Below are 12,767 nucleotides of genomic sequence, written 5' to 3' on the forward strand. Positions count from 1 at the left end.
TTCCAACCAAAGGAGGTATGTTGTATCAACAGAAAAGGCTAACTTGGTTATCATTTTGCAGAAAAAAAGAGACCGCTAAAAATAAAAATATAAGAGGTTTTTGGACAAAGTTTATGTTCTCCAGTCTTTAAGCACCGGTTCGAGCACTGTTTAAGCGCCAGCACCGTTTCAAAAGTACCGGTTTGGCACCGGTATCAGATAAAACCTAAACGATACCCATCCCTATTGGTGAGCTATGTGTGGAAGGTCACTTCCACACATAGGGAGGGAATGTGTGTATTCATGATTGTTTATGTTAATGAGAGTGTCGGGAGTGAGTTGGAGGGCGGGGTGGGGTGGGCTGCTTTTAACCATGTAAAGCACTTTGTGCTACATTTTTTTTTGTATGAAAAGTGCTTTATAAATAAAGATTGATTGAACCACAAACAGTGATATTGTCTTTTGTAACAAAACCAGGATAATTTACTATTACTATTACTACACAAGGTTTTTACCGCTCAGGAATTTGACACAGGAAGAAACCTTAAGTTGAATCTAAAGGTTAACTACGTTGGCACATTAGAAAAAGTGTGTAGGTTTGGTGGCAGAGAAGGTCAACGAGGTTACACACAGATGAACGAGGAAGAAGAGTTGGCGGTTTAAACTTTCGTAAGAGAGATGACCTACAGTACTGAGACACAGAGACTAGAATGATTTCAGAGTCTGCCAAGTTGTGCAGATGAAGTTTAAGATGAGCATGGGCAGTTTCTAAAGTCTCTAAACTAGGAACCATCTTAACAACTTCCTCAAACACTATTCAGCTGAATTACAGTCAAAATCTTGTCTTCTGTGTTCTTTTGCAAGAACACTAGATTGTACACTGTGCCTAACAGTCGCAGGTAAGTACTCATGATTGCATATGCCTTTGTTCTGCAAGGAGATCTTACCTGTCATGAGTAAACCAGTCTGCCATACTTGCCTGTTTTTTTTTAGCATGCTTTTCTTTTTGTACTTTCACTTGCTGTTGGACCATCTCCTGTGTTCCTGCACACTGCACAAAATTAACACTAACCCTGCACAAACATTAGTGTCACACATTGTGAATACCCACTTGTGGTTGCAACGTGCCTTAGGTTGTCCCAAGGTTGTGCAGGGGGATCTTACCTGTGATGGGTTCACCAGCTTCCATACTTGCCTATGAATGAAAGGCATTTAAGTTGAGTTCTCATCATGCACCACCTCGCTGCCAGTCAGAGCCAGCTTTGTAAAGTGTTCTTCTCCACTTTAAAATTTTCCTTACTTTTAGGCCTTGAAAGTGTAATTAGTGATTTATTAAGCTTATTTGGTCTCAGCTGTGCCTAACATGCTGTGTAGCAGGTTATGTTCCAGATTACAGATCAACAGGTATGAAATCATCACGTACTGACTGATTAGATCCCTGGAAAATAGCATCTCCATTCCTGGAAGATCCCTCAGTCTCTGTGTGGACAGCAGGAGGTTGTAAAGGTTTCCGGTGGGAAGCAATTGTTAGGAGTAATCTAATCAGGGAAATGTGCAGGACAAATGTGCAGGACAAGCTGACGCTAGTAGACAATTGTGTCTATTTTCTACCACTTTCACATGATTGTCAGTAAGAAACATATAGTCTTAGAGGAAACTTTATTTTTTCCTGTTGGTTCCAAATATAATAATGTAATAATGTAAAGAACTGAAGCTTAATAAGAAAGACAAAATTTCAAAAGCAACTCTAAATCTTTTTTCTTTTCTAGGAAAAAATTATTTCATCAACACATCGTTTAACATCTGAATGTCACATCCCCTCCCTGGATGTCACTTCCACCATAATGTCAAGGCTCGATGACATCACTGCTGGAAGAACGTATTAACCATATGATTTCATTGGAAATATACACTGTGAGATTATTATCCTATCTTATACCACCTTATACTTGTAATCAAAGAATTGTTAAATCATTATACGGCTATAGACCACATTATGCCTTGGATTAAAGATTGTGAAATCATTACACTGTTTTATGATGCATTATACTGCTGAGTTATAAGAAATGCTGTTTGTGTAGAATCATGGCCTTCCTTTTCTGATTAGAAAGAACAAAACATACTGAACAGGAAGCCAAGGTGGTAACTTAGGCTGACTGAGAGAGAGAAAGAATGTGGATGTTTAGGTTTTATGACTTTGGAGGGGGGCCGAAGCTATAACAATGTGAGAAACGATCAGACACTTCGAGATTTTGCCGGACACCCTCCTGTGCAAATCTCCAGTCCGGACGTAATGCTCAAAGTGTTGTATGGAATAAAGAGATTGTTGATTGAGCATTAAACACCGAGTGTTGTTCTTCCTTCAGCCCAAAGATCAAAGAATCGGGATATTCAACAACACAAATAAACAAACAGTATCAAACAGTTTCACCTGCTTTTTTTAATTTCATTTTTACATTTTGTGTAATTTATTGTAGATGAAGATAAGAAAATGCAGTAAAGTCACACACGTATGTGCCAGTCACATTCAAAAACACATGTGCATCTAGACGGTATACTCAATCAAAACACTGTCAGCATGACCAAAAAAAAAAAAAAACAGACTCAAAGGACATCACATGGATAACATGCAACTCTTGTTATATTCACTGTTTTTATTAAGCAAAGTAGTCAGATATTTGTGTTAGTTAAGCCACTTAGCACTCATTTATAAATTATTTAAGCATAAAAATGCTACTAAGTCAAGGGATGAACTGCTGTTGTGTCTCTACATAACGATTAACCTAGTGAAGAACCCATTTTAATTGCATCTCTAGGCACTTTGTTACTTGCGCACAGGCAGAAAACACATTTGTTCTCATTTATGTTTGTGAAGGTTCTCAGTCATCCAGGTCATTGTAGTCTAAGGAGTTTGGAAAGAAAAGCGTCTGAGAACAAAGAAAAGCATTTGTTCTCATTTAGTTTCAGACATGGACAAAATTGTTGGTACCCTTCGGTCAATGAAAGAAAAACTCACAATGGTAACAGAAATAACTTTAATCTGACAAAAGTAATAATAAATAAAAATTCTATAAATCTTAACCAGTGAAAGTCAGACATTGCTTTTCAACCATGCTTCAAATGAATTATTTAAAAAATAAATGCATGAAACAGGCCTGGACAAAAATGATGGTACCCACAACTTAATATTTTGTTGCACAAGCTTTTGAGGCAATCACTGCAATCAAACGATTCCTGTAACTGTCAGTGAGACTTCTGCACCTCTCAGCAGGTATTTTGGCCCACTCCTCATGAGCAAACTGCTCCAGTTGTTTCCGGTTTGAAGGGCGCCTTTTCCAGACTGCATGTTTCAGCTCCTTCCAAAGATGCTCAATAGGATTGAGGTCAGGGCTCATAGAAGGCCACTTTAAAATAGTCCAATGTTTTCCTCTTCTTGGGTGTTTTTAGCTGTGTGTTTTGGGTCATTGTCCTGTTGTAAGACCCATGACCTGCAACCGAGACCAAGCTTTCTGACACTGGCCAGCACATTTCTCTCTAGAATCCCTTGATAGTCTTGAGATTTCATTGTACCCTGCACAGATTCAAGACACCCTGTGCCAGATGCAGCAAAGCACCCCCAGAACATAACCGAGCCTCCCCCATGTTTCACGGTTGGGACAGTGTTCTTAAATTTCTGAATAAAATGTGCAACTGTAGTCACAGGAACATCTAGCTGCTTGGAGATGGCCTTATAGCCTTTACCTTTAACATGCGTGTCTATGATTTTCTTTCTAATCTCCTGAGACAACTCTTTCCTCTGGTCCATGTTGAGCGTGGTACACACCATGTCACCAAACAACACAGTGACTACCTGGAGTCCTATATATAGGCCCACTGACTGATTACAAGATTGTAGACACCTGTGATGCTGATTAGTGGACACACCTTGGATTAACAAGTCTCTTTGGTCACATTATTTTCATTCTTTAGGGGTACCATCATTTTTGTCCAGGCCTGTTTCGTGCATTTATTTTTTAAATAATTCAGTTGAAGCATGGTTGAAAAGCAATGTCTGACTTTCACTGGTTAAGATTTATAGAATTTTTTATTTATTATTACTTTTGTCAGATTGAAGTTATTTCTGTGACCATTGTGAGTTTTTCTTTCATTGACCGAAGGGTACCAACAATTTTGTCCACGTCTGTAGGTGAATGTACAAAAAATGCCAATGATGGCACAGTTTGACAGACATAAAATAGTAATTTTGTAGCAACGAGGTGATTCCTAAAAACTTATTGGCTGAAACATGCCACTTTTCTTAAAAAACTATGAAAAATTACATGTTTCAACAAAAAAAGAGGAGGCAGGGTGGAAGGGTGGCTGTCGAGAAGCCATTCCTAAGGAAGGGAAACTACTTGGGAAGGCTTAGGCAGTTTACAGGTCAGGAAAGAGGTACAACAGTGAGTGCCTACAGCCATCTGTGAAACACAGTAGAGGTGGAGATTAAGCCTACTTAAAGAGAAAGCCTGCTTAAGAGGCTGTGCTGAAGAAAGCTTCATGTGTATTGAGGGTGAAAAATCTTTTTCTTAGGCTATAAGATATCATTGCTTTCAGCATGTCAGACTAATTTTCTTTAATGATATTATTGGATGATTAGCATTAAGCATTTACAAGAATAAAGTATAATCAGTAAGCTCTGTATTTTGTCTTTTTTTGGCAAATGAATTATACTCTCAATAAGAATGAAGGGTGATAGAGAGAGTCTACCACTGACCTTTCTTATGTTGTGTGTTGAGGAGCAGGTATGCAATATACTGTATAAATCTGTGCTAAAATCCAACAAGCCTACACAGAACTGTGTTGCAGTGGACTAAGGACGGTGTAGGGACTTTAATGGGTTGTTTCGTATGCACATACTAGCGTTTATTCTAAAAGAAAGAAGAAAGAAAAACAACTAAACAGTTAATTATAATTTTTCAAGAAATATGCTCTGCAGACTAAGCTCAATTAATGAGAAGAGAGCTGTAACCTTAAATTCAGTAGTCTCGGTGTCATTAAAAACTGATGATGTGGATGGGGAACTAATACGATTCAATGAAAAGTGAGGAGGAAGTAACCTGAAAGGAGTAAATCTCAGCTGAGATGTAAACTTCATCTCAAGATTAATTTATGTAAATAGCAACAGTAAAAGCAGCAGGTACAGAAGGGCTGTGAAAGAGAAAATTATTCAATGCAATAACACTTCATCAAACATAGTATTTCCATGTTGGTAAGATAAACTCTCCAGCTGCTAAAATTTACCATTACATATGACACCGGCGTCTTCTTTGTGGCTGCAGTCGTGAGATCCAAACCCTGAGTGGCGACACTCAAACAGGTTGGATTCCCTGCCTGTGCATCGCACATCATCCATCCAGATGGGCCCTCTGCCTTGTCCAAATCGTGCATTAGTTGATGCTGAGAGGACCCTACCACAGCCCAGTTGCCTACATACCACCTGAGCATCCTCCAGGCCCCAAGAATCATCACACACTGTCCCCCACTGGCCTCTGTGAAAGATCTCCACCCTGCCAGAGCAGGAACCGTAAGCCCTATTTACCAGGCGAACCACCCCCTTTACTCCTGTGTTGTTATCCACTGCTGTTGAACCAGTGACATCTACCGGGGTGGATGGAGAGGTCTGTGGTATTGAAGCAGGTGTGGAATAAGGAGATCCAGATTCTGTTTATAATTGAAGAAGAGACACAAATCAATTATAATACTGTGCTGATGCTGAAGGAATTTTGTCAAAAACAGTTTGAGAAGAAGATTTAAAAATTAACTTGTTAGCGTGTATTCATATTTAAAATGTATCAATTCAGAGACAAATTTGAGATTACACATTTGAATTTTAACAGTTGAGTTTTAACAGTTTTATGTTCTATTGCGAATTAAAGACATTTGTTGTACTGCCACAGAGAAACCCTCCCAACAAAAACTCAAATAAAAAGTCTTTAGATGAAATGAATGAAAGATTATCTTGATCTTATTAATATTCACCATGAATGTGTTAATTGAAGAGGCAATAATGGAAACATCAGCATAACATAAACTTAAATAAAACAGAAGCTTTACTTGTTGGTACAGCCTCTATCTTAACCAAATCCCACAGTTTTTCCATTAACACTGAAAATTCTCCCACCCTTCCCTCCCCTCAGGTTCAGAGTTTGGGTGTCATAATTGATAATAGTCTTTCATTCCAGTCTCACATTAATTACATAACCCGGTCTGCATACTTCCACTTACATAATATTAACCAACTCCGTCCCTTCCTTACTCCCCATGCTGCCTCCATCCTTGTCCATAGTCTTATTACGTCACGTATTGATTACTGCAATTCCCTCTTATTTGGTCTCCCTAAAAGGTCCCTTCATAAACTCCAACTTCTTCAAAATTCTGCAGCGCGGATCATAACTCGTACTCCGTCAAGAGCTCATATTACCCCAGTTCTTCAGCAGCTTCACTGGTTGCCCATAGAAGCCAGGATAAACTTTAAAATCTTACTTCTCACATACAAGTGTATCCATAAATCTGCTCCTTCCTATTTGTGTGACCTGCTTCATATCACCACTGTTTCCTGCCCTCTCAGATCCTCATCTGCTATTCATCTTACTGTTCCGTCCGCACATCTTATCACTATGGGGAACAAAGCCTTCAGTCGCTCTGCTCCTCGCCTCGGGAACTCTCTTCCTCCAGCCATAAGAAACGTAGACTCTCTTCCTGTATTTAAGTCACAGCTCAAAACACATCTGTTCAAACTGGCTTATTCGCTTTAGTGTTGATTTTATCTGTTGTCAAGTTCTGTTTTGCAATTTTAACTTATTTTATGTATTTTATGACTATTGCTCCTTTTATTAATTTTGTTCTTTTGTAAGGTGACCTTGGGTTTTTGAAAGGCGCCCTCAAATAAAATGTAAAATGTTGTAGTTAAATTAATAATAATGGACAGCCTGTTGGGCCTAGGTTATTGACCAAAGAAGCATTTTTTTGTTTTTCAATAATAACTGATGGCTCCAAATTTCATGACTGTAACTAAAATGCAGTGATTGTGTTGTTTCACTGAAATATTTCATGAGGGCCAACAAAATCATGGAAGATTCAACCAAGTTTTATGAATATTCAAGTTTTCCTTCTCCCTTAACAATAACTTTGTATTTCGTGGTGAACTGTCTGCCACCAGAGGAGATCATTATATAACCACACCCATAGTTTTTGCATTCGGGGGAAATCAACGTCATTTTTCTGACCACATTTGAGATGGATGTAGTCAGCTTCTGAGGAGGAGTAGGCCAAAGTATATAACATGGCCTTACATCTAGGTGGCGCTCTAACGATTGATAAATATTGATGTTTAATGGCAAAATATTTGATATAACAAAACCTGTGGCTAGCAGACTTTAATGTCAATCAAACATACAAGATTTCTATTATTGCATAATAAACCTTGAATCACGGACACAGATTAAAAAAATGGGACCTCAGTGTCTCCACCTTCTCAAATTTACCTTCACAGATGACAACGGCGTCTTCCTTGTGGCCACAGTTGTGATATCCAAACCCTGAGTGGTGACACTCAAACAGGTTGGATTCCCGGCCTGTGCATGTCACATCATCCATCCAGATGGGCCCTCTGCCTGCACCAAATCGTGCATTAGTTGATGCTGAGAGGACCCTACCACAGCCCAGCTCCCTACATACCACCTGAGCATCCTCCAGGCCCCAAGAAACATCACACACTGTCCCCCACTGGCCTCTGTGGAAGATCTCCACCCTGCCAGAGCAGGAGCCGTAACCCCTATTTACCAGGCGGACCGCCCCCTCAACTCCTGTGTTGTTATCCACTGCTGTTGAACCAGTGACATCTACCGGGGTGGATGGAGAGGTCTGTGGTATTGAAGCAGGTGTGGAATAAGGAGATCCAGATTCTGTTTATAATTGAAGAAGAAATACAAATCAATTATAATACTGTGCTGATGCTGAAGGAATTTTGTTAAAAACAGTTTGAGAACAAGATTTTAAAAATGAACTTGTTAGCGTGTATTCATATTTAAAATGTATCCATTAAGAGACAAATTTGAGATTACACATTTGAATTTTAACAGTTTTATGTTCTATTGCGAAATAAAGACATTTGTTGTACTGCCACAGAGAAACCCTCCCAACAAAAACTCAAATAAAAAGTCTTTAGATGAAATGAATGAAAGATTATCTTGATCTCATTAAATATTCACCATGAATGTGTTAATTGAAGAGGCAATAATGGAAACATCAGTATAATATAAACTTAAATTAATAAAGGTGGACGTCCTCCTGGGTCTAAGTTATTGCCCAAAGAAGCATTTTTTTGTTTTTCAATAATAACTGATGGCTCCAAATTTCATGACTGTAACTAAATTGCAGTGATTGGGTTGTTTCACTGAAATATTTCATGAGGGCCAACAGTTATGAATATTATGAATATTCAAGTTTTCCTTCTCCCTTAAAAATAGCTTCATATTTCGTGGTGAATTGTCTGCCACCGGAGGACATCATTATATGAATACCCATAATTTTTGCATTCAGGGAAAATCAAGGTCTTTTTCTGACCACATTTGAGATGGATGTAGTCAGCTTCTGAGGAGGAGTATGCTAAAGTATATAACATGATATGTTATTATTGTTGTTATGTTATTGTATAATAATCTTTGCAGCATGGACACAGAGGAAAACAGTGGGACCTCAGTGTGTCCACCTTCTGGAATTTACCTTCACATATGACACCGGCGTCTTCATTGTGGCCGCAGTTGTGATATCCAAACCCTGAGTGGTGACACTCAAACAGGTTGGATTCCCAGCCTGTGCATGTCACATCATCCATCCAGATGGGCCCTCTGCCTGCACCAAATTGTGTATTAGTTGGTATGGAGAGGACCCTACCACAGCCCAGTTGCCTACATACCACCTGAGCATCCTCCAGGCCCCAAGAATCATCACACACTGTCCCCCACTGGCCTCTGTGAAAGATCTCCACCCTGCCAGAGCAGGAACCGTAAGCCCTATTTACCAGGCGAACCACCCCCTTTACTCCTGTGTTGTTATCCACTGATGTTGAACCAGTGACATCTACCGGGGTGGATGGAGAGGTCTGTGGTATTGAAGCAGGTGTGGAATAAGGAGATCCAGATTCTGTTTATAATTGAAGAAGAGACACAAATCAATTATAATACTGTGCTGATGCTGAAGGAATTTTGTCAAAAACAGTTTGAGAAGAAGATTTAAAAATTAACTTGTTAGCGTGTATTCATATTTAAAATGTATCAATTCAGAGACAAATTTGAGATTACACATTTGAATTTTAACAGTTGAGTTTTAACAGTTTTATGTTCTATTGCGAATTAAAGACATTTGTCGTACTGCCACAGAGAAACCCTCCCAACAAAAACTCAAATAAAAAGTCTTTAGATGAAACGAATGAAAGATTATCTTGATCTTATTAAATATTCACCATGAATGTGTTAATTGAAGAGGCAATAATGGAAACATCAGCATAACATAAACTTAAATAAAACAGAAGCTTTGCTTGTTGGTACAGCCTCTATCTTAACCAAATCCCACAGTTTTTCCATTAACACTGAAAATTCTCCCACCCTTCCCTCCCCTCAGGTTCAGAGTTTCGGTGTCATAATTGATAATAGTCTTTCATTCCAGTCTCACATTAATTACATAACCCGGTCTGCATACTTCCACTTACGTAATATTAACCAACTCCGTCCCTTCCTTACTCCCCATGCTGCCTCCATCCTTGTCCATAGTCTTATTACGTCACGTATTGATTACTGCAATTCCTCTTATTTGGTCTCCCTAAAGGTCCCTTCATAAACTCAACTTCTTCAAAATTCTGCAGCGCGATCATAACTCGTACTCCGTCAAGAGCTCATATTACCCCAGTTCTTCAGCAGCTTCACTGGTTGCCCATAGAAGCCAGGATAAACTTTAAAATCTTACTTCTCACATACAAGTGTATCCATAAATCTGCTCCTTCCTATTTGTGTGACCTGCTTCATATCACCACTGTTTCCTGCCCTCTCAGATCCTCATCTGCTATTCATCTTACTGTTCCGTCCGCACATCTTATCACTATGGGGAACAGAGCCTTCAGTCGCTCTGCTCCTCGCCTCGGGAACTCTCTTCCTCCAGCCATAAGAAACGTAGACTCTCTTCCTGTATTTAAGTCACAGCTCAAAACACATCTGTTCAAACTGGCTTATTCGCTTTAGTGTTGATTTTATCTGTTGTCAAGTTCTGTTTTGCAATTTTAACTTATTTTATGTATTTTATGACTATTGCTCCTTTTATTAATTTTGTTCTTTTGTAAGGTGACCTTGGGTTTTTGAAAGGCGCCCTCAAATAAAATGTAAAATGTTGTAGTTAAATTAATAATAATGGACAGCCTGTTGGGCCTAGGTTATTGACCAAAGAAGCATTTTTTGTTTTTCAATAATAACTGATGGCTCCAAATTTCATGACTGTAACTAAAATGCAGTGATTGTGTTGTTTCACTGAAATATTTCATGAGGGCCAACAAAATCATGGAAGATTCAACCAAGTTTTATGAATATTCAAGTTTTCCTTCTCCCTTAACAATAACTTTGTATTTCGTGGTGAACTGTCTGCCACCAGAGGAGATCATTATATAACCACACCCATAGTTTTTGCATTCGGGGAAATCAACGTCATTTTCTGACCACATTTGAGATGGATGTAGTCAGCTTCTGAGGAGGAGTAGGCCAAAGTATATAACATGGCCTTACATCTAGGTGGCGCTCTAACGATTGATAAATATTGATGTTTAATGGCAAAATATTTGATATAACAAAACCTGTGGCTAGCAGACTTTAATGTCAATCAAACATACAAGATTTCTATTATTGCATAATAAACCTTGAATCACGGACACAGATTAAAAAAATGGGACCTCAGTGTCTCCACCTTCTCAAATTTACCTTCACAGATGACAACGGCGTCTTCATTGTGGCCACAGTTGTGGGATCCAAACCCTGAGTGGCGACACTCAAACAGGTTGGATTCCCGGCCTGTGCATGTCACATCATCCATCCAGATGGGCCCTCTGCCTGCACCAAATCGTGCATTAGTTGATGCTGAGAGGACCCTACCACAGCCCAGCTGCCTACATACCACCTGAGCATCCTCCAGGCCCCAAGAATCATCACACACTGTCCCCCACTGGCCTCTGTGGAAGATCTCCACCCTGCCAGAGCAGGAGCCGTAACCCCTATTTACCAGGCGAACCGCCCCCTCAACTCCTGTGTTGTTATCCACTGCTGTTGAACCAGTGACATCTACCGGGGTGGATGGAGAGGTCTGTGGTATTGAAGCAGGTGTGGAATAAGGAGATCCAGATTCTGTTTATAATTGAAGAAGAAATACAAATCAATTATAATACTGTGCTGATGCTGAAGGAATTTTGTTAAAAACAGTTTGAGAACAAGATTTTAAAAATGAACTTGTTAGCGTGTATTCATATTTAAAATGTATCCATTAAGAGACAAATTTGAGATTACACATTTGAATTTTAACAGTTTTATGTTCTATTGCGAAATAAAGACATTTGTTGTACTTTCACAGAGAAACCCTCCCAACAAAAACTCAAATAAAAAGTCTTTAGATGAAACGAATGAAAGATTATCTTGATCTCATTAAATATTCACCATGAATGTGTTAATTGAAGAGGCAATAATGGAAACATCAGTATAATATAAACTTAAATTAATAAAGGTGGACGTCCTCCTGGGTCTAAGTTATTGCCCAAAGAAGCATTTTTTTGTTTTTCAATAATAACTGATGGCTCCAAATTTCATGACTGTAACTAAATTGCAGTGATTGGGTTGTTTCACTGAAATATTTCATGAGGGCCAACAGTTATGAATATTATGAATATTCAAGTTTTCCTTCTCCCTTAAAAATAGCTTCATATTTCGTGGTGAATTGTCTGCCACCGGAGGACATCATTATATGAATACCGATAATTTTTGCATTCAGGGAAAATCAAGGTCTTTTTCTGACCACATTTGAGATGGATGTAGTCAGCTTCTGAGGAGGAGTATGCTAAAGTATATAACATGATATGTTATTATTGTTGTTATGTTATTGTATAATAATCTTTGCAGCATGGACACAGAGGAAAACAGTGGGACCTCAGTGTGTCCACCTTCTGGAATTTACCTTCACATATGACACCGGCATCTTCACTGTGGCCGCAGTTGTGATATCCAAACCCTGAGTGGCGACACTCAAACAGGTTGGATTCCCAGCCTGTGCATGTCACATCATCCATCCAGATGGGCCCTCTGCCTGCACCAAATTGTGTATTAGTTGGTATGGAGAGGACCCTACCACAGCCCAGTTGCCTACATACCACCTGAGCATCCTCCAGGCCCCAAGAATCATCACACACTGTCCCCCACTGGGGGGAGAATTAAGTAGACTAGACATTGTTGCCGCTCACGGTGAAAGAATTTTGTCAATACGACGTGTACTTTTCATTTGGGAACGATTTGTTTCGGCCTGACTTTTCTGTTCATTTTAAGCAGCAAAAGTGAGGTGCATGTCTGTGTGCGTGTGTATGGAGCCATTGGGTGCAGTCACTATAGCAACCAGGCTCACACCTGCCTGCCTAACGAGCTCTGTCTCCCACTGTGCCAAGATTCATCTTAAACACTTCTCTTTCAACTGCTGCTGTGTCCACAGTGTTTGCTCTACAGCCATCATTT

At 39.3% G+C, this 12,767-nt stretch overlaps 1 protein-coding gene across 1 annotated transcript in view; it reads right to left on the minus strand.

The window, feature by feature from the left end:
* LOC116320801 (deleted in malignant brain tumors 1 protein) overlaps positions 1-12,767 on the minus strand; it is a 90,568-nt gene that overhangs the window by 47,699 nt on the left and 30,102 nt on the right. The window contains 5 exon segments of the mRNA XM_039604276.1: positions 258-343; positions 5,260-5,679; positions 7,503-7,922; positions 8,743-9,162; positions 10,980-11,399. Coding sequence (XP_039460210.1) covers positions 258-343; positions 5,260-5,679; positions 7,503-7,922; positions 8,743-9,162; positions 10,980-11,091 — 1,458 coding nt within the window. The 5' untranslated portion in view covers positions 11,092-11,399.

The sequence above is a fragment of the Oreochromis aureus genome, linkage group 20 (assembly GCF_013358895.1).
Source record: "Oreochromis aureus strain Israel breed Guangdong linkage group 20, ZZ_aureus, whole genome shotgun sequence".
In the NCBI taxonomy this organism is placed as follows: domain Eukaryota; kingdom Metazoa; phylum Chordata; class Actinopteri; order Cichliformes; family Cichlidae; genus Oreochromis; species Oreochromis aureus.